Source organism: Oenanthe melanoleuca, chromosome 20 (genome assembly GCF_029582105.1).
Source record: "Oenanthe melanoleuca isolate GR-GAL-2019-014 chromosome 20, OMel1.0, whole genome shotgun sequence".
Taxonomy (NCBI): domain Eukaryota; kingdom Metazoa; phylum Chordata; class Aves; order Passeriformes; family Muscicapidae; genus Oenanthe; species Oenanthe melanoleuca.
In genome coordinates this window covers 7455040-7476302 of record NC_079353.1, presented here as the reverse complement: position 1 = coordinate 7476302, position 21263 = coordinate 7455040, and the positions used below count along the sequence as shown (strand labels likewise).

At 57.6% G+C, this 21263-nt stretch overlaps 1 protein-coding gene across 1 annotated transcript; it reads left to right on the top strand.

The window, feature by feature from the left end:
• The first annotated feature begins 374 nt into the window (after positions 1-374).
• On the top strand, positions 375-6085 carry COMMD7 (COMM domain containing 7). The gene is made up of 9 exons (XM_056507062.1): positions 375-566; positions 1817-1870; positions 1956-2058; positions 3586-3642; positions 3723-3760; positions 4322-4412; positions 4535-4584; positions 5078-5126; positions 5681-6085. The coding sequence occupies exons 1-9, from the start codon at positions 483-485 to the stop codon at positions 5755-5757; spliced, it is 603 nt and encodes a 200-aa protein (XP_056363037.1). The 5' UTR covers positions 375-482; the 3' UTR covers positions 5758-6085.
• Positions 6086-21263: the final 15178 nt, after the last annotated feature.

Below are 21263 nucleotides of genomic sequence, written 5' to 3'. Positions count from 1 at the left end.
CGAGCAGCGCTGGGAGCGGCAGTCGAAGAGGGGAATGCACACCGAAGTGCCCGTTCCCAAGCGGAAATTTCGGGGGAGGAAAAAACAAAAAAATAAAATAATAAATAAATAAATAAACCCAATCAAACAAACAAAAAAAAATTATTTACCGTATAAATAATGTTTGGGTTTTGTTTTTTTTGTTGTTTTTTTTTTTTTTTTTTTTTTTTTTTTTGTTTTTGTTTTTGTTTTTGTTTTTGTTTTTGTTTTTGTTTTTTTTAGGTTTTTGTACAACAAAAAAAGTCTTTCAGTGTGCAGCTCTCCAGCCCGCGGCTCCACCGTCCCCGGCTCCGCTCGGGCTGCGGGAGCCAAGGACGGGAGCTCCCGGTGCCCTCAGCGGCCCGGCAGCGCGGCGGTGCGGAAAGTGCGGCTGCCAATGCTCAGGCTGAGGCGGCGGGGCCGGGCTGGAACCGGGGCTGGGACCGGGCGGAGCCGCCGCCGCCATGGGGCTGCTCAACTTCACCCACGAGCCGGTGCCGGAGGCGGTGAGCGCCGACATGCACAACCTCAACCAGCTCAGCGCCCAGGTGCGCCGGGACCGGCACGGGCACGGGCACGGGCGGGGCTGGGGCCGGGGTCGGGGACAGCCCCGGACACGGAACCGGGACAGCGCTGCCGGGAGGGGCGGGCTGGTACCGGGAGCGCGGCCCCGGAGCATCGCATCAGGGTGTGCTGGTGCCGCCGGGTGTGCAGGCCTACGTGCCCGGGTCTCTGCAGGGCCCGGTGCCCGAGGCAGGGCGGGCAGCGTGGCCCCGTGCCCGGCGGTGCAGCCCGAAGCAGTTTGAAGGATGTTTGTAGAACCAGGGAATCCCAGAATGGTTTCGGCTGGAAGGGACCTAGAACAGCGTCTAGGCCCAGCTGCCTGCCATGGCAGGGACACTGGTGGAATTCCTGATGGACAGGTCGTGCCTGGGGGGCAGTGGGGGTCCTGTCAAGCACTGGGGTTTGTGATGGGACCACACAGTATTCAGGTTGTGATTCCCACCCCAGATTCCCACCATGTGCTTCCTGCCTCAACCTAAATGATTCTGGTCATTGGTACCATTGGTACCACCTCCCTTCAGGTCACTGGCACACCGGGTGTGCAGCCTGGGCTGAAGTTAGTGGAAACGCTGAGGCTTTTCCAGCCCAGCTTGCCAGGACTGAGGAAATCAGCCTGGTAGCATCCCGGTGCCATCTCTGTTATATGGCTGAGTCCAAGGGCAGGGCAGGATCTGCAGCCACAAAGCAGCCAATAACACTTTTGGCCATACTCAGAAGGTCACAGCCAGCACTTCTGGCTCTGATGCCAGCAGAGGAGGGTGCTGGTCATGCTCTGCCACTCGGGCAGGCTCCATCTCTGCCTGCCAGCTGCACACCCAGAAGGCTGAAAGCAGCAGCTAGACCCTTAACCAGTTCTCTTCTTTTCCCGAGTTAGTCTGGTTACCCCATGGGGTTTGTGAAACATGAGACTGTATGTTCACAACTTTTCCCACTCGCAGATTTTTGGATTGCACAAGATAGAACAGCAGCTCCCGATTAGCCTCAAGTCACAAAAACCCTGTGCAGTGCCAGCTACCAGCTGCACAGACCCCTTGAGAGGCTCTGAAAAAGTATCCTGAGCAAATTCCATCCACAGGCATCACATAATGGCAAGGACAGGGTCCTTGCCTTGGGACCAGTGTGCTGGACACGTGTGGAGCTGGGTCAGGGAGGTACATCACCACCTGATCGTGGTGCTGGTGGGGTGGGGAGGTGCTGATGCTGGTGCATCTAACACTTCTCTGTTTCTTCACAGCAATTCTCAGCGCTGACTGAAGTGCTTTTCCGCTTTCTGACAGAGCCCAAGGAGGTAAGGCAGAACTGGAGAGATCTGTGAGTGCAGCTCTGGTCAGAAACAGAGAAAAGATTTGGTCACTGCTCTTTCTCTTGAGCAGGTAGAAAGATTTCTGACTCAGCTCTCAGACTTTGCCACCATGAATAAAATCAGCTTGGGCCCCCTGAAAAACATTGTCAAAAGTATTCTTCTGGTACCCAATGGTAAGTGATGTATTTGCATATGCTGCCCTGAGGCCAAACTGTCCCAGCCATTCCTGCAGGGCTTGGTTTGCACAATAAGTGTTAATGGTAGCTAATACAGTGCTTAGCACTTAAGAATCAAAAGTTCCCCGTTTGGTGACTCTTTGTGTTCTTTATACCCTGCCTGCATGCACATTTTGTGGGCTTAAGTAAACTCCCTTAAATATCTGTGCATTAAATGACAGTGCTTGGTTTAAGCAGTTCCTGTAAATCCCTTTTGCCAGACCAGGGCAGCCTCATGTTGGCACCAAGTCTCTGCAGGAGCTTCCACCCAAGTGACCCAGTGCTGTAATTCCTGCAAGGACAAGCGCTGTTGGAGATAAATAAGACAGTGCACACGCCTTTGGAGGAGGCTGGGGAGTGGTGCAGTTCTGGGCCAAGGGAAGGAGACAGCTGACCTTGCAGTCCTGTTCTAGAGGAACACAGCGTGTCCAGCTCTTTCTCCTTCATAAACAGTGACGAAGAGGTTTGGGGGGATTCCACTGGAATACCCTGGACTCCAGCACTTTATAGGATTACTGTGATGTTGTGGCTGCCGTTTGACACGATAATGCATCAAACACTCCACGGCACATTCATCCCATTGATCCTTCCTGTTATTAATAGTCCCTTGCTATTACCTTTCAGCCCTGAGTTCCCTATACCTTCCTTCACAGCCCTGATGCTGAGCACAACTGTTTTCTGAATTTGTATTAAACTTGTTCTACTGCTTCAAGCCACTTTTCCTATCCAGAAGTAACAACAATTTTCTTTCCTGCAACCATCTTATGGGGATTTAATGCGGAATTTGCATTTTTTGCCATCCTGATTCAAGGCTTGGTGCCCTCATCTTGTCGTTCTGTCTGTGAGCCCTGGCTTCAATCCCGTTGTAACTTTTCCTCAGCTTTGTGATGCCACGGGTGATATCAGAGCACATCACAGCAGATAACTTTGTGCTGCACAGCCAGAAAGCCACGTGGGGCTGGCAGTCTCCTTGAATTTATGAGATTCCTGCTTTTGGCTTCAGAGAGCAGAATCCTTGTAGAGGTCCGTGTGCTGCCTGGGCCCCAGAACAAAGGGGGAAGGCGCAGCAGGGGAAAGTGTTATATGTACACGTTCACACCCATCATCCCAAACACAGCAGGTAGATCAAATTAGGAGCCCGCCAGCCTTAACAGTTCTCCTTTAACAAGCAAAGCGGCTACAGGAGGGAAAGCAGCAGCTTCAAAACATAACCGCTGCCTCTGTTCCCATGGATACCTGCAATGGGATCTCGCCCTCTCCCAGGCACTCCCAGAGCCCGGACTTTTAAAGCACCGGGCATCTGCAGAGATACTGGGTTTCCGATCTCCGAGGAGCTGTGGTTTGCTTCAAAACACAGCACCTCAGAAACAAGAGGCTTTCCGTCGTCAGGTCCTGTCCCTGCTTCTATTTGACTCAGTAAAAAATTGGTTTGACTCATTAAAAAGTGTTTTTTTTTTTTTTTTCTTCTTTGTGGTATTTATTCAGGTGCCCTGAAGAGGAATTTGTCTTCTGAACAAGTCAGAGCAGATTTTATTGCTCTAGGTAGGTCACGTGATTTCCACTAAATAAAAGATAATTAATATTTATCACATATAGTAATCTCATATGGTTTCCCCCCACAGGCCTCAGTGAAGAGAAAGCCAGTTATTTTGCAGAACAGGTATTCATGTATTTTTGCTTGTTTCTAAGCTAACAAAATGTCAGTTCTGTGAGTGGGAACTCATAAAACCCCACTGTGCTCCTGAGACACATTGGCACTTTGGGTATTTTCTTCAAAACCAGCTTGGGATTTTGAACTGAAGATCCTCAGAGAACTAATAAGGAGCAGTTTGTCTGATGATACCTCTGGTTTGCCAGGACCTCTCCCCCATTAGTGTCACAGTTCCTGCACTGCTGTGTGGCTTTCATGTGATGTTTTTGTGCCTCCCATGCTTTGAGCCCTGAGGTCATGCAGTTACATGAACACATGGCTTTTTGCACAGATATTGTTACACTGAACCAGTGCTAAAACAAAACCAGTGAGTTTCATTTACAGAAGTGACAGGGCAGATGGAAATCCTAGCAGGACTCAAACACTTCTGAAAGACCTCCCAACCACATTGGTTCTCTCTTTACTCTCTACTTCTCCCATCCTCTGCCTTCATTCTGACTCTTGTTGAAGTTTCAGGTACAAACAGAGGCCTCTCTGAATTGATTGCTGGTGTGTCTTTTGCTCTTTTAGTGGAAGGTGAATTCCCCCACCCTAACACGCCTGGCTGTGGGACAGACACTGATGATTAACCAGCTAATAGATATGGAGTGGAAGTTTGGAGGTAATAGAGCTGCAACATAAACTGGAGGGGTTGGGAAACCCAGCAGCAGCTCCTGGCTAAATAATGTTTTATTTCATCATTAACTAACAGATTATCTGCTTTCTCTTCTTTCTCACTCACAGTGACTGCTGGGAGCAGTGAGCTGGAAAAAGTGGGAAGTATCTTCTTACAGGTAAATCTCCCACATCACAGAGTTCAGCTTGTAGGGCAGCTGAGGAACAAGCTCCAGCCAGGCATGTGGGAAGCACTGGCTGTGAGGGGAAGGAGAGGGAAGCTGGGTCTCACAGGAATGGGCTCTGGGACTGCATCTTCATCTCCAAGTGCTTCTGCCAGCAGAGAGCAGACACACTGCTGTTTGTTTCTCCTCTGAAGACATGAGGTGTCACAGGAACGTGGCCTGTTCTGAAAAGCTGTTCAAAAAGCTCAGTTTAGCAAAGGTCAACCATCTTTGGGAGGGAGGGAGGGGGAGTGGGATCAAGGACTTTAAGAGATCTTCCCAGTGTCCAGGGTATCTGTTCCTACAGTGACACTTCTTGGAAAGCCTGTGGAAGATGTGTGTGCTGTGCAGCAGTCAAATTCACAGCAGACTCCTGCTCTGCTGTCCTCTCCTAGTGCTCAGGTACAGGTCTCTGAACTAAAATACTTTTGCTTTTCCTCTCCCCAAGCTGAAGCTGGTGATTAAGAAAGGGAGCCAATTGGAAAACGTGTATGTTGGTGAGTTAACAGTTCTGGACAAGAGGGAACCACGGGAAAGCTGCAGTTTGGGGTTTGGGGGGTTACTGGTGGAGTCTGGGGGCAGAACCAGGGTGGGGTCACTGCAAGAGCATCACTGTGTTACTCCTGCCTCAGCCTGTCCATCGCTGTGGCTGCTCCTGCCCCAGTCTTTCCCTACCACAGGCACTCCAAAACTGTTTAGGAACACAGACTTCTGGGCACCTTCAGAGCTGTGCTTCAGTAAACACAGGTCTGTCACAGAGCGGTGCAGAGCAGTCAGAGCAGCAGAGTAGACAAGGAAAATAAATGATTCCCAAGCATGGGGTGCTGTTGGGAGATCCCATTCTGGGGGAGGATCCCAGCCTGGCCTCCCTGGCAGCCTGGCTAGCATAAGGAACCAGCTGCTGGTTGGCTAATCCTGCCCAGCTTAGGTGAACATGAGCTGCTCCATGATAGCACCAGAACAGCTTTGTCAATGTTGGAAATGTAACCTGAAATCTAAGAATTGATGCCTCTCTTTTTTTTTTTTTTTTCTTTTTTTTTTTTTTCTGCAGAGTTAACTTTGCCCCAGTTCTACAGTTTTCTGCATGAAATGGAACGGGTCAAAACCAGCCTGGAAAGCTTCAGCTGAAACCTCACAGACCTGAGCCGACATCTGTCCGGGATGTTTAATTCCTCCTCATGGGTCTGCAGATCTGCTCTTTCCCAGCTGACTCTTCACACCCTGATAATAGAAGACAAGCTGTGTGATGAGCAGTGGTGTCATGGCCCAGCAGGACCCATCAGTCCTTTAGAACCTGAAACTTGGGCTAAGTTTCAGCTTTTTCAAAGCACATACAAGTCCACTCATCTTTTTTTAAATTTTTTTTACTATGCTATTAAGAGAAACTGTGGTCAGAAGTAATGTGGATACCTTTACTAAAATAGCAAAGAAATAAACCCATTCCCGTCCTGCTCTATTTGTATCAGAATCTGGTTTTGTGACAAAAAGAGAAACAGGAGCAAGTAATCATTTTGAAACATGGAAGAATTAGCAGAGAGGACAAGAAAAGCAAGGACAGCATCTAATGTGGGGAATCACTTAGTGCTCCCTTTGAGCCTCTCCCTTCTCTTTTATAAAGAAACATGTTGATTAGCTTCTTCCCAATTGTGCCTCATTATGGAACAGTATCTCAGTGGTAGGTGATTTTAAATCTTAAACAACCAAACAGCTGCCTCTGTGCACGGAGGGGAGACATCTCGGGGGGTGATGAGATAAATCTCATTTGGATGTGCTGCTCTTTAATCTGCAGCCTGCGTGACATGGCACAGTCAGACCCAGCCCGTTTCCCAGTGGACATATGTCCAAACCCCATGAAGTGCCATTAGCTCAACTCTTCAGTTGTCTGAGGGCAAGGATGAGCTCTTCATCAGGAAGCAGAGGGGTGCTCCAGCCCACCTGGGGCAGTGGGCAATGTTACAGTCACTGAGGTTCCTCTCATGTCCAGACTGCTGAGTGTTCAGCAGCCTGAGCTGGCTGAAGCCTCTCCCACAGCACAGGGATGAAGGAAGCTCCTCTTACATGTCCCAAGGCATCTCTGTGTCCCTGGCACACTCAGCAGTTCCACTGAAGGGAATATAGAGCATTACCAGCCAATATTCCAGTAAGATACTCCGTTTCCAGCCTCCACCTGAAGGATTCACTGTCCCATGGTATCCTGCCAGTCTGCTGTGTGGCTCCCTGCAGCAGCAGCTGCTTCCAGTTAAACCCGTCCCAAACAGATCATTTCTGTGAGAAAAGCATCACAAAGCTCCCTGCAACTCTCAGCTTCAACCATGAATTTCCAGCTGCAGCAAACCCAGCACTGAATGTCCCTGCACTGCATTTCCTGTGGTGCTGAAGGAGGGATTGGGAATGACAACGGGCACAGGCTGAGCCATATATTTGGGAACTGGGGAATCCTGCTGGCAAACCCAGGAACATATTTATTTATTTTCCCACATATCAGGTCAGTCGCAAGCATTTCAAGCTTTGTCACACGATTACTGTAAAAATGAAAAAAACACCAAAAACCTCTGAAATAATGTTCAACAGAATATTCTATGTCACGATTGTTACGTTTACTGTAAAAATGAAAAAAACACCAAAAACCTCTGAAATAATGCTCTACAGAATATTCTGCCTCCTTCTGGGTGGCAGTAAAAGCTATTTCAGGGAGGAAGAAGCAGTCCAAATGGCTGCAGCTTTCTCAAGACAAAAGCGATTTATTTTTGCTTTCCGTGTTCTGCCGCCTGTTCCCATTATTTCTCGTCACCCTCCCGGTGCCAGGGCGGCACCACTCGGCCCTATCTGGTTACGCCGGGAGGTGCCCAGGGCGCTGCGGAGGAGGTGCCAGGCTCCGTAGTGGGTCAGGAATCCGCCGTCCCCCCGCTCTCCTCCGCCTGCCCGGTTGGGATTAAGCCGCTCGGGGCTGACTCACGCCGAGCTCGCTGACCCCGAGTGCAGGGGTCACCTCCGTGCTGCTCCACGCTCCCCACGGGCAGCTCTGCTCGGCGGCGTTTGCGCTGCGATGTGACCCCGCTGCTGCCACCCCCGCTCTTGGGCACGGCTGGCAGCGCCGTGGGGAAGGGGTGCAGGGGGAGCCAGTCCGGGACCCCAAATGTGGGGGAATGGGGTCACCCTGCCGATGGGGCTGGCCAGGAGGAAGGGCGGCTCCGGCAGACAGCGTGGCAGCCGTGGCCCTCCTGCACAGCACAGGGGTGATGGCCAAGTGGCCAAAGCTCTGCGCCAGGACCTGACAGGTGGTGGGCACAGCTGGCACAACCACAGGGAGGGAAGGGGTGGCCCGGTGCTCGTTTTGCCCCGTGTTTTGGGGCAGCCCAGTGTCCATTCTGCCCATGTTTTGGGGCAGCCCGGTGCCCATTCTGCCCGTGTTTCAGGACAGGCCGGTGCCCGTTTTGCCCCGTGTTTTGGGGCAGCCCGGTGCCCGTTCTGCCCGTGTTTCCGGGCGGCCCCGCCGTGCTCGTGTGCGCGGCCCCTTCCGCCTGCCCGTCAAGCCCAGCCAGCCGAGCGCTAATCTCGGCGGGACAGCGGGCAAGGGGGAAACAGGGGCCTCTCAGCAGCCTGGGGTGCAGCTAACCGTACTCCCGCAGCCGTTTGCCTCCCCAGGGCCTTTCCCGGCCCATTTCCTCCGGGCAGCCGTGCCACAGCCCCCCATGCCTGTCCCTGGTGCTGGGGACACGTGGGCGCTCCGGCTGCAGCGGGGCAGCGCGGCTCGGCCATGCCGAAGCCACACGCGGTCACCTCCCTGTGTGCTCAGATGCTCTCTCTGCTCGGTGCAGCTCCTCTCGCAGCACTGCAGACACTCTGCTGCCCCGGGCTGCCAGGCAGTGTCTCCTGAGTGCAGGGGAGATTGCAGAATGGCCCCAGCAGCCGGGCTGCAGCGGGGATCCCGTGCTCCTGCTCGCCCCCGCCAGTTCCAGCAGCGCAGCAGAAAACAGGGGCTGCACTCTGGGGTCTGTCAGTTCCCAGCGTGGATTCAATGCTGTTGTGATTCTCAGCCATGTCAGATGCTAATGACCCAGGGAACTGGGATGTTTTCAAATGAAGCATCTTCTCCCTGCTGGAAATGCCAGTGCTGCTGCTCCCTTCATATGTGAAGGAATCCTCCAAACCCTGAGAACAAAAGCCTCTGCTCAGAGGGAGCAGAACAGATGTGGACTCCACTCGTGCCTGTGAGCACATGGGCAGCCAGGGAAAGAAGGAATTGGGGCTCTTCACTGCTGGCTCTGCCTGACCTTGAGCAGGTCGTGTGGGAACTGACAGATATCCAGGTTTCCACAGACCTTGCCAGGAGCTGTTCCATGCCGAGGCCTTTCAGGTTGGTCTGTATCCCTGTCCAAAATTTCCTGTCTGCAAAATAGAATGACAAATCTTAGGGTTGGCAAATAGCAGGGAGGGAGCCATGGCAGGTGAGACAAGCCAGGGAGCAGAAATGGCAGATGAGGACTCCAAGACAGTGGAGATCAGCCCAGTGCTGAGGAAAATCATGCCCTTCATCACCCCTTGCCATCCTCCTCCCCAGTTCTGCCAGGCTTTGGGGTGATGGAGCACCCAGCAAAAACACCAGCTGTGAACTGCAGCTCCCCACATTGCTCTGTCTGCCTGGAAACAGCAGCCCTGAGCACACTGGAGGGCCGCAGGCCAGCACCACCACCACACTGCACCACATGAATCCTTGGGGACAGGAGCCACAGGGGCTCCCTGGGGATCCCTTGGCACTTGCTGTCTCCTCACCAGGGCAGATAGGCGAGGGTGGCACTTGGCACAACACCATGCTGCAGCTGAGGACGCACTCCCAGGGACAAGCCCTCATCCTGCCTTAGGACAGGATTCTGCACCCACTCTGCTCAAAACAGGGAGAAGGCAACCCACCCTGCCTGCAAAACCGAGCTGCTGCCTCCCATTCTTGTAGGAGGTGGGGGAAGAGACTGGTGGTGTCCAAGGCAGTGGAAATATTCCTAGCATGTCGTCTGCTCCTAAGCCTTGCCATCTCTCTAGGCAGTTCTTTGTCCAAGCACACTGGGAACAATTGGGGTTGCTCAGCCAGACCGCAGGCTGTCGATCAGCAGAGGGAATGAATGCTCCAGCATACGGAACCCATCTTCTCCCACAGCAAGGGGAGGTGGCCACCAGAAACCAGCCTGTGGCACAACAGCACAGGCAGAAACAATGCCCAGGCACCCATGCCAGTGCCAGCCCTGGAAAGCGGGGTGGTGATCCCCAGCCCATCCAAGGAACAGCCCAATGGGAGGGGGTGGCTGGGCATCTCCAGGCCCCATGTGGGGCTGGGGTGGCGTGGTTGGCACAGCCATGGTGAAAAGGTCCCTGTGTTATCCCACACTGCACGTGGCTGAGGAGGAAAAGCTGATTCCTGGGGGACAGAGAGGAGCCCCCAAGCTGTGGGATCAGGGCCTGGACAGCCTCCCTCAGCACCCAGTGCCTTGGGGGTGTCCTATCCAGGGCTGATGGCATTTACTCCCTTGCAGGTACAGCTTCACAAAGCATGCCAGGCCCTGCAGTGACAAATCCATGCTGTCCCCAAGAGCCTCATACAGCTTCCCCTCTCCATGACACCCTGAGCAGCCATGGGCTGGCGTTTGGTGGGGGGAGCACCCAGCAGCCCCCCGCTGAGGCAGCTCAGCCCATTTCCCAGCACTCAGCTCCAGTTTATAGGGCTGCTCTGTCCCAGGGGCATCGCTGCCACCGCTAACGAGGTTATCCCAGACCAGGCACCGACAGAGAGGGAAAGCAGGGTTAACCCTTGTGCCACTGACACATCCCACAGCACTGGGGAACAGATTTGCTTGGAAACGAGCTCTTAACAAGCCCCAGTGGTGATGAGTGGCTGTGAAACACCAGGTGAGGATTCCCGTGCCATCCCCATGCCACCCCCGGCACAGCAGCATCCCTGCTCTCGGAACAGCCCCATATCCATGACAGCAGCACCGAGCCCTGAGGCTACACCTTGCAGCCGGTGCCCATGGCAGCAGCGCAGAAAGGACGGTGCATGTCCCCATCCTGTCTCTATTCCTCAGCTTTGTTTCACGTCGACAGCTGGGGTGTGGATAAGGAGCAGGGTGAAGGCAGGAGGCACTTGGTAGCCGAGGCCATTGCTGCCCACAGAGACACGGCACTGCTCACATTCCTGCGAGAAAATGTGAAGGCTGCAAGCAAGGTCAAGCGCCCTTCCCTTGCTGGGACTCGGCGTCACGCCAGCACCCGGGTGGCCCGACCCGCCGTCCCGCAGGGCTGGGGACTGTCCCTGCACCCTCACCCCACCGCCTTTCATCCGCAGGGCTGCCTGGGACACGGGCGGGTGCTGGCAGCGCTCCCCAGGGACCACCAACTCGGGGAGCCCTGCTCGCCCGGCTCAGCAGCCCCTGCGGGGCGGGGATTGGGGTGGGATCCCCAGGCAGGGTCCCTCTGTTTCCATCCCCTCTGCTGAGACCCGACAAACTCACGGCACTGCCGGGCGGTGCCCCCCCCCCGCCCCGCCCCCGCTGCGCTGCGCCGTGCGGGGCAGCAGAGGGAGCCAGAGCACCGCGCAGGGCCCGCGCTCCCCCCATCGCCCTCCGCACCCACCCAGTCCCACCCTCCGGACACCCCACCCCTCCCCGCACCCACCCAGTCCCACCCTCCGGACACCCCCACCGCTCTCCGCACCCACCCAGTCCCACCCTCCGGACACCCCACCCCTCCCCGCACCCACCCAGTCCCACCCTCCGGACACCCCCATCGCTCCCCTCACCCACCCAGTCCCACCCTCCGGACACCCCACCCCTCCCCGCACCCACCCAGTCCCACCCTCCGGACACCCCACCCCTCCCCTCACCCACCCAGTCCCACCCTCCGGACACCCCCATCGCTCCCCGCACCCACCCAGTCCCACCCTCCGGACACCCCACCCCTCCCCTCACCCACCCAGTCCCACCCTCCGGACACCCCCATCGCTCCCCGCACCCACCCAGTCCCACCCTCCGGACACCCCCATCGCTCCCCTCACCCACCCAGTCCCACCCTCCGGACACCCCCATCGCTCCCCTCACCCACCCAGTCCCACCCTCCGGACACCCCCATCGCTCCCCGCACCCACCCAGTCCCACCCTCCGGACACCCCCATCGCTCCCCGCACCCACCCAGTCCCACCCTTCGGACACCCCGCCCCGCGCCCTCCATTCTCCCGCATCCACCGCTCCCGTCCCCCGCCCTCTCTCCCCGGGGCATCCTGCCCGCCCTCCTCCAGGATATCTCCCTGCATCCTCAATCCCCGGGCATCCATCTCTCCCTCCCCCGTCCCCTTTCCTCGACGCATTCCTCTCCCTCATCCCTTCCTCAGCCCCAGTCCGCCTCCTGGCCCCATGGACCCTCCCTCCCCGCACCCGGCAGGCAGCCCCCCGACCTCGACCCCCCCGTCTCCTGCCGCCAGCAGCACCATCTCCCCCGCAGTTCCCACAAGCGCTTTCCCAGCCAGGAGCCCCGGAGTCACACTTACCCTCGCCCACCCCAAACCCGGCGTCACCCCCCGTTACCGCCCGGCCGGACCATCACATCGCAACCCCCCTGAAGCAGCCCCAGCCCCGAGCACCGGCTCCCACCGCCTCCGGCAAAGCCACCGAAGCTGGCTCAGCTCCGGGTTGGGGGCAGGAGCTCCCGGATTTATTCAAAAGCAATAAAACTGAACCCAAGTGTCCCCGTTCCTTTCTGTCACCCGCAGCTGGTACTGGAGTGAGCTCCCGTCCCACCCCACACGCTCTGTGCTGTGCTGGGTCAGGCAGTTCTTCAGTCGGGCTGGCTTTGATAAGAGCAGATTAAAAATAATCATGACAATAACGAGGAGACCCGTCACCTCTCTGGGGGGCACCTCACGGCGCCTGCTCCCAGCCAGGCAGGCTGGGACTTTCAGCTTCCACTGAGGAACTGAAATACTGAGGATTTAGCTGTATTTATGCATTTATCGATGTTAGCCCACCCCCCACCCCACACACACACCCCGGGGGATGCCGGAGGGTGCCTATTCCACTGCAGGTGCCCTCAGCAGGGCCAGGTTCCAGGGAGGCAGCAGGACGCTGGACTCTCTGGAGCCCCCCCGGGTGCAGAGAAACCCGGTCTTAGGCAGTGGCCCGGCTGCATGGGGTGGGGCTTGGGGGGGAGCCAGAGCCCCCCTCCCCGGGCTGCGGGCGTGGAGCAGTTCGACAGAGCACTATCAGAGCAGGTAAAGGAGAGGGGGAGCACTCACCTTTCCACCAGTTTTCCTACTTGCTCCATCTCACATATAGAAAATTCTAAGCACACAATGCAGTTATTGAATAAAATTATGCTTTTTTTAGTACTTGTATGCATGTGGTTTTTACGGCTCTGCCTAGAAACCAATCTCTGAGCCAGGAGCAGGGAGATCGGAGGGGAAAGTCAGGCCAGCCTTGGACAGTTGTGGGACACAGAGATACAAGCACAGCACTGTCAACCATAGCAGCTGGCAAGTGACACATCCAGCCCATGCAGGTGACTGGCCTATCACTCCTTCCACTCCAGGAAGAAGGAGTAAGCACTCGTGGCTGAGGCAGGGATCATTAGGGAGTGCTGGGGCTGCCTGGCCTCCCCTCTCCCTGTCGCTATCTCCGTCCCCCGCGGCGCCAGCACTGTCCCCCTCCCGCAGAGCTCTGCCTGTGCCCGTGAGGACGAGTCCTGCCTCTCCTCCGCCATCTCGCTCTCCCTCCAGGCAGCGGAGCCGCGGCTCTGCCAGCTCCATCTGCACAGTGCAGCGAGCACCGGGCCAAGGGGCAGGACCCACAATCACATTTCCTTGGAGCACATTGTGCTCCCGCCTCGCCGAGAGTGTTGGAAATGGGTGGCTGTAATAATGGCGCCGTGAATAACCACAGCTCGCTCACTGTGGCCTCCAAGCTCAGTATGCTCCAGCTCCAGCTCCAGCCTCATCCCCTCCCAAGGCTGTTCCCTGCCATGACGTGCCCTGGTTTCCAACCTGCCTTATAACCTCCTGCCTTGGCCCAGGTACCCGCAGTCCCCACACCGACCCACAAGCTCCCATCAGCACTTCCTCCATCGCAGCTGGTTTGGCTTTGACCTATGCTCTCCTCCCAGCAGGACCCCCATGGACTAGGGATACAAAACCCCCAAACAGCGACTCTGCTGCCCTGTGACAGGCAGCGCTGCCCAGACACGGTGCAGCACAAAGGGCTCATGGAGCTTTTATTGCTGCTGATCCTGCACGGCTCCCCCAGACACGCCTGGAGCAGAGCCTGTCCTTGGAGCCAGCGCTCTGCAAACAGCATCCCCGGGGCCCTCCCCAGGGCCAGGGCACAGGTCCCCGCTCCCGCGGCAGGGCAGCAGGTTCTCCTCTGCCACCAAACCTGGCTGTGGCTGCACTGGTGCCATCTGTTCATCAGGCACAGTCCCGTGTCCCGCTGTGCTGTGGGAGCCGTGCCAAAGCTCCCGGACCCTGCTGGAGCACCCGCACTGGAACCGGGCTCTGAGTGCCGCGACCGATGCGATTTGCAGCCCCACTGAAAAGATGAGGGCACAGATGCCAGCGGCGTTTCCTGGCTCTGGAGATGAGCCGTGTCAGGTGGGGCTGCGGGTGCTCGGGGGCAGCTTGGAGGGGTGCTGGGCTCAGGTGGGGGGCGTCTCGCCAGACCACCCCCCATGGGTGAGATGGGTGCCCTGTGGACTCCCAGGTCCACGGTAGTTGCAGGGCTGGAGTGGCAGCGGGAAGCCTCGGGGTGAGCTCTGTCCCGCTCTGCTTGCTCGAGACTGAAAGGATTTGTCAACAGGGAGCTGATGAGTCCCGCGGGCAGCGAGCTCGCCCTCCTCCCAGCACTCCCTGTCCAGCAGGTGGGCTCCTGACGGCACACGGCCATTGCAGGCACCCCAGAGCAGGCTGGCCGCCTGCACCAGAGGGTCCGAACCCACTGTCCCTCCAAAGCCCCCAGTGTAGGGGCCCCGACCCCACCGGCCGGACAGCACAGAAGCTCTGGTGACTCTGACCCTCTAAGGTGTTTCTGCAGGATGCTCAGTGCGACCTGGGCAGTGCTTGGCACACAGAACAGCCACACGCGGCAGAGAAAGGAATATGCTTTCACCAGGAGAACAAGAAGAGCCTCTGATGGCTGCCATGTCCCTTGTAAACACCAACTTTGAGAGCATCAGATTACAGCCTCTGCCTCGGCTCCAAACAAGATGGTAATCGGGAGCACGGAGGCACCCTGCCTGCATCCCGCCTGCACAGCGGGGAGCACCGAGAGCCTGGTGGCACCGCAGAGGCCATGACACCCTCTCCTGCACTGCAGGACTGCCGGAGCTAGCTGCGCCCCGACCCCACACAGCACAGCGACCCAGCGCGCCCCGGGTGAACGGGAGCTCCCCGCCCCCGGCGGAACCGCTGCTCGCTTATCCCCCAGTGCGTGCGCAGGGAGCACACCGCGGTTCGGTGCAGCCCCATTGGGGCACACCACTGCCCGGGGGGGATGGCTCCGGGGAGGGCTGGGTGAGCCGACACCCGTGGTCCCGGGCCCGCTGTGCTGCTGTCCCCGCTGTCCTGGGTCCCACGGCCGCTCCCCGAGCGTCACACGCAGCAAAGCCGGTGTCCGGGCTGCAGCCGCCGCCCCAAGCAGGGCTCGGGCAGGGCACAGCAGGGCAGGGGCCATTCCCGGGGCCGCAGCTGGCGGGATTGGAGGCAGCTGCCCGCAGCGCGGGCCCCCCTCCTCCCCTCTGCCCGCGGCCCCCCCTTGCTCGGGCAGGAGCCGCTCCCTGCTGAGCGGTCCGGGCTGCGGGGACGGAGCAATCCCCACTCCCTCCTCCTCGGCCCCGGCCGCGGGCAGGACCGAGCGGTTCCTCCCGCCGCCGCCCCGGCGGTCCCGCACAGCGCAGGGACACCGGGACCGGCCGCTCCCCTCCGCGGGGGCTCCACGCTCGGCCGGCCCGGGGTGCGCGGTGCCGCCGGGGACACGCGGGACCGCGGCTGCGCCCACGCTGCGGCAGCTGGCGGGGGGCGGCGGGGATCAGCTGCGGCCGGCATCAGCTGTGCCCCGCGCCGCCCCGCCGGGGCCCCCCCGTTCCCTTGGGGAGCGGCCCCCCCCCTACTGCCCGCCCTACCTGCCCGCCGCCCTCCCGGCCCTCCCCGGGGCGGCTGGCTGCCGCCCAGCCCGGAGCTGCCCTGCTCCCTCCTCCTCCTCCTTCTCTTCTACTTCTCCTCCTCCCGCGGGCACAGCCCTGTCTAATCCCACGGGTGCCAAATCCACGGTGCGACTTTGGCAGCAGCGGGGCCGGAGCGTATCCGATGGGGCCGGCGGGGAGGACGAGGGAGGAAGGCGCGGGATGCTCCGGCGGGGGCAGCCGGCCGAGCCCCCCCTCCGCACACCGCAGCCATGGCAACGGCGATGGGCTGTCCCAGCCCGGCCGCAGCGCAGGCAAGGCGAGAGGGACGCAAGGAGGGAAGGAGCCGCCGGGCGATTCCTGAGGGGCTGGCACACACACAGCCGCTGGAAGCGACCGGAGCCAATCCCCCGGCTCCCTTTGTGATGCTTCCTGACACAGATTCCCTCTTCATGGCTGACTTTGCAAGTTTCCCCATCCTTTTCCCCTCCTCGCGCGGTTCCTTTTCATGCGACTAAATTATACACGAGAGGAGGGACATGCTGGAAATTCTAGTGACAAAATAGAAATGAGCAGATTTGCGCAGGCGGCTGCAGCCCGGCCGCCTCCGGGACTCCTGCAAGCCAAGAGGGATCGGACCTAGTCCCAGGGCAGCAGCATTAAAGCCCGTGAATTTTGAAACCACCAAGGAAAAGGTTTTTCCTGCTGCAGCAGAGAAGTGCGGGCGTGTGGAGCAGAATCGCGGTGGGTGCCGGGACCGCGGCCCCTCCTCGCAGAGCGGCTGCTGTCCCAGCACACAGCACCCTCGGGGACTGCAGGCGATGCATTCACTTCCCCGGAGAAATATCTTGTTTGGGAGCCAGTAAAAAAATATGCAAATCTGAGAGGGCTGGGCCTCAGCCTCCGAGCAGCCTTTCTCCCCTTCCTCCCCATCCCAGAGCTCGGTGGGGCGAGCTGAGCCCTGGGCAACGGAGGGAAGGGAAAGGCAGAGCGGGGGGAGCGCGGGTGCTGCAGGCGAGGCAGTGGGATGAGGTTTGGTGTGTCACGGAGCAGGACGGGGAGATGTGCGCGGGATAGCGGCTCCTCCAGACCGCGGGCATGCGGAGAAGGCTCCTGCTCCCGCAGCCGGGGTGGGTGGAGCATGCTGTCACTTTTTGGTGCTGGGCAAGCCCGGCATCGCTGTCGCAGGATTGCTGCCTGTGCAGTGAGTCAGGAGCAGCGCTGCCACGTTCTCCTCCTACAGGCAGCGTCCCGTGGCGGGTCGGCCGTGCTCCGCACCGGGACGCGCCCGCACACGAGGTGCTGCTTCAGCTCCGACGCCACGTGGGTGGGTGAATCTCCGGCAGAGACTCTCCGGGGAAACCCCTCTGTTGCGAAGGATGAGGACACCGACCTGCAGCTCGGACGAGATGTGGAGCGCCTGGCTCAGGCAGTGATCCCACGGGACACGGGCATATTCCTGTGCCTGCGTCCCACCTCCTCTGCCAGACAATGAAACACTGCCCTCCTTCCCAAGTCGCAGCAGAACAAATAAAGCAAGCGCCATATGGTGCCAAGACACGTTGGAAATGGGGCCAAGCCCAGGAGGTAGGGGAGGTGGCAAGCCTCCATCCCCACACCAGTCCCCATGCCAGCTCCAAGCCAGGGCTGTCCTTGGGGGAGCCGTGTGCCCACTCCTCCTCCTCCCCCCGCAGCCACTGCCCCGCTGCCAGGCACAGCTCTGCATTTCAGCCATGGCTTTGCCTGCAGTCCTGGGGGAGCATAGAAACCAAAGCTGTCCCTGAGAGCACTTTGTCCTCTACGGGCTGGCCCAGAGACACAGGTGTCACTGCTGGATTGACGCTGTTGTCAGGAGATAATGCCCTGCATCCTGCCACGGGACCAGGGTACCCTACTACCTCTTACAAACAGGAGTGGGCACTACAGGAAGCTTGTTCCCTAAAGCCCCTGCAGCCTAGGGGCTGGAGGAGAAGCGTCCCACCTGCTCCAGGCTGTCACAGATACCCCACTGCAAGAAAGTGGCACCATCTTTCTGTCTGTCACAGCAATCCTCCTGCCTGGATCCTCCCACAGCCCTGCAGCTTCTGGATACCCTGTGTGTTCTCAGCCGAGTTACCTCCTAGCACAGGCACCCAGCAGTGAGTACCTCCCAGGGGATTTGGGCACCCTATGGCAGGGCTTTCAGAGGTGCTGAGTGCCTGCAATTTCCTGCAGCCTGCCCTGTAGAGCAGAGCACATCTCTCTGAGAGCCCAGCCTACCCTGGCTGCCCAAGGCCTAACTCAAGACAGCAGATCCCAGCGCTTTCTTGGGGGCAGGATATGATGAGCTCCTAGGGGAAGAGGGGGACTCCAGGAGCCCTTCACACTCTAACAGACCTTCTGCATGTGTGGCAAGCAGATGCCAGCCTTGTCTGTGCCTGGGAGCCACATTATAGTGCTGATGTGGCACCTACCCACCTGCCACCTTCATTTACCTCATTCTCTCTGCAAGGGCCTCCAAAAGGGAAGCACCTTGCTCTGTTCTCCAGGTTGAATCAAAGTGAGGATCTCTTTTGCTTTTGAGGCTTTGTAGCCACAGGGCTCAACTCTCTCACTGCAAATGTGAGCAGATCATTTGCACCTGAGTCACAAAGATGAGAATCAAGTAACTTGTGCAAGCAAAGGACTTTGTTGAATCATACACAAAAATGTGGGGATGATAAGGATCAGACAGGACCCAGGAGAAGCCCACAGATCTCTCCATCTCTGTGCCATCCTCCTTCCTACTTTAAAGAGACAGCATTCCCTGATGGAGCATCTCATGACCTGATTCCATCCCTACCTATCTCTGACCTGGCTCCCTCTTCCCTACCCTACCTATGGAGCCTCTGGGAATGCTCTACACCAATGAGTGCTTGACAGCTGTTCTGCAGATCCAAAACACTGTGTGAAAATAGTATTATTTATTGGCAATGTTATAGGTAATGAGAAAAGCAGGGAATGGCCTTGTCCTGCACAGCCTACCTGGATCCCTGCAGAGCAAAAGCAGACATGGCAGAAGGTCCCAGCTGTGGTGCTGTTTCCTGACCAGTGGCTGTGGAGGTCTGCCCTCATCCTGGTCCCAGCTCCACTTGGGCATCCTACCCACCACGTGTTGATAAACAGAAAAAAAATATACAATGGATGCATTGAAATTCCCAGTCAAACAGAAATGCAATGTCTGCTCAAAAGGGGAACTTCTGAATTATCTTTTGCTCTGTTAATTCAGAGGTGGGACTTGATGAAACAAGGACAAGATCTGGATTTTTGAACACTCCCGGGATGAGATCTTGGGCAGGGTTAAATGCCAGCAGGCAAAAGAACAGCAGCAACCCCTGGAACAAAGGGGACAGGGGTGTTTTGGGACGGGCTGACTCCTAGAAGCAGGGCAAGGAGTTACTACTGGGAGAAGTGGGGTTAGGCCATACCATGTTCCAGCACATGCAGCTGCAGGGTGAGGCCAGGGATCCCAGGTGGATCACCAGGTACAGGCTGGAAATGGGCTCCACCAGAGACCAGGGAACCTGCCTGGATCAGCAGGCAGCAACTGGCAGCAGGCTCTGCTGGATGTGGGGATCCAGCTCTGGCACACAGGACAGTGCCTGACTGCTTCAGGGTGAGCAGTGGGCACAGCTGAACCCAGCAAATCACTGAGCTGCAAGCAGCAACAGCACAGGCAGGGAGAGCAGGAAGGAAGCCCAGACAGGGAGCACAAGCAGGGGAACACAGGCAGGGTGTGCAGGCAGGGAACACAGGCAGTAGCAGCCTACTCAGGGGAAGCCTTGGGTCCACACTGTGACCCAGGACCTTGCTGCTTCCCGAGCCCCTGATGATGTGACAGTCCCAAGGGTCTGCAGCCTGGTGTGTGCTGAGTTGGCAGAGTCCTGCTCAGCAGCAGCCAGGTGGGATCCTGTGCCTGGAGGAGGCAGGAGGCACGGTAGGATGAGCCCAGAGCAATCTGTTCGGGTAGAAGTGGGTGGTGAATTAACGGCGATGGAAGAACGACTCCCCGGTAGCTCCAAAGTGGGGCGTCAGCAGCGAGCCGAGCTCTAACGAGCCTCCAGAAGGCTTGAGCCCTCCGTGCCATTTCATCTCTGCTGCTCTGCGTCGGATTTCCCAGGAGCCCTGCAGCCTCGGCCACATTAATTATGCAAATGAAAAGGTGATGCCAACTCACCATTCCTCCGTAGGGTCCCTGCCAGTGAAGTTGGGCAGTGCAGCGGCTGCCGCCCTGGCTAGTGTAGGGAGGGTCCGGGAGCACACCAGGCAGGATGGATGTTTGCAATAATTATCCAGTCATCCCCTTCAAGTGTACTGCAGCCATAGCAACAGACAGATGTTCTGTCCCAGCCAGAGTCCGCAGCGAGCTGGGGAGGGAAGCACAAAAATTAACCCGTTCAGCCCTAGGATGGCACAGAACGCACTTTATCCTGGGACCATCCCACACTTGGGACATCCCTGAGGAAATCAGGCAAAAACCAAATCACACAGTCCCCAAATTAATGCAGGAGAAATGGCCCCAGTTCTGCCTTGGCCACTGTCTGATGCAGAAAGTTGGCTGAGAATCAGCAGCATCCCATGGGGTGGGGTATGGCTCTCTGCTGTCTCCTGTCCCACAGGAAGTAGCCTGGCTGAAGCTCAGCATCTCCTGGGGGTGATGCTTCAGGTGAGGCTTTTCAGCTCTGCTGGTAACCAGCCTTTGGAGAGGGATGGATGGCACCAGAAACTTGCTCAGGGACAGTCACAAGCAGCCATCAGCAGCCACACAGTGCCCTCAGCACAGACCCTGCTGGGCACCCAGCTAGGCAGGAGGGGATGGATGAGCCACATGGATCAGTGTCCACTTCTGAGTTAACAGCTGGGTCAAAGCCTTTAAAGTATTCAGAGGTGGGATGCAGCCAGACAGAGGAATAGCTGGCATTTCATTATCCTGATTCTGTACAACTTCCCAGGATTCAGCCTGAGCCCATTAAATCACACCCCTTGTGCCCCCCAACACACCAAAAATATAAACTCAGCTTTTCCTGGGAGCAGGAAGTGCTCCTCAGGCACAAGGTATCTTCTCCACCTGCCAGGAATTCCTTCCAGTATTAAATGGTGTAAGGTAAAGGCCAGACCCCCCCCAGGTCTTCTTCTGGAAGGATCAGAGCTGCCCATCCAGCTTTCCCCTCCTGTGCCAGCTGTGCCCAGGGGTCCTGCAGAAGCAGCAGGGATTCCTCAGAAAGCAGAGCAATGCCATGACTTCAGAACAGGCTCATTGGAAAGCCCCATCCAGATGTTCGCAGCTGCAGATGCTGCTGGAGTGTATGTGGTGAGGATTTCAAAGGAGGGCAAAGTGGCTGGGTAGAATGGCCTGAGCAGATGTGCCTGGAGTAACATAACACACCTAGAAAAATGGAGAGAACCCTGCTCTGGACTGTTGGAGGAAGACAGACCCACCGGCACAGATCAGAGAATGAAGGAACCAC

Bases quoted from the DNA above. Each gene is read 5' to 3' on its own strand.
- COMMD7 (XM_056507062.1), top strand. From the start codon at position 483: ATGGGGCTGCTCAACTTCACCCACGAGCCGGTGCCGGAGGCGGTGAGC. The intron at 1,871-1,955 runs GTAAGGCAGAAC...TCTCTTGAGCAG, and splicing joins TTCTGACAGAGCCCAAGGAG to GTAGAAAGATTTCTGACTCA. The intron at 5,127-5,680 runs GTGAGTTAACAG...TTTTTTCTGCAG, and splicing joins ATTGGAAAACGTGTATGTTG to AGTTAACTTTGCCCCAGTTC.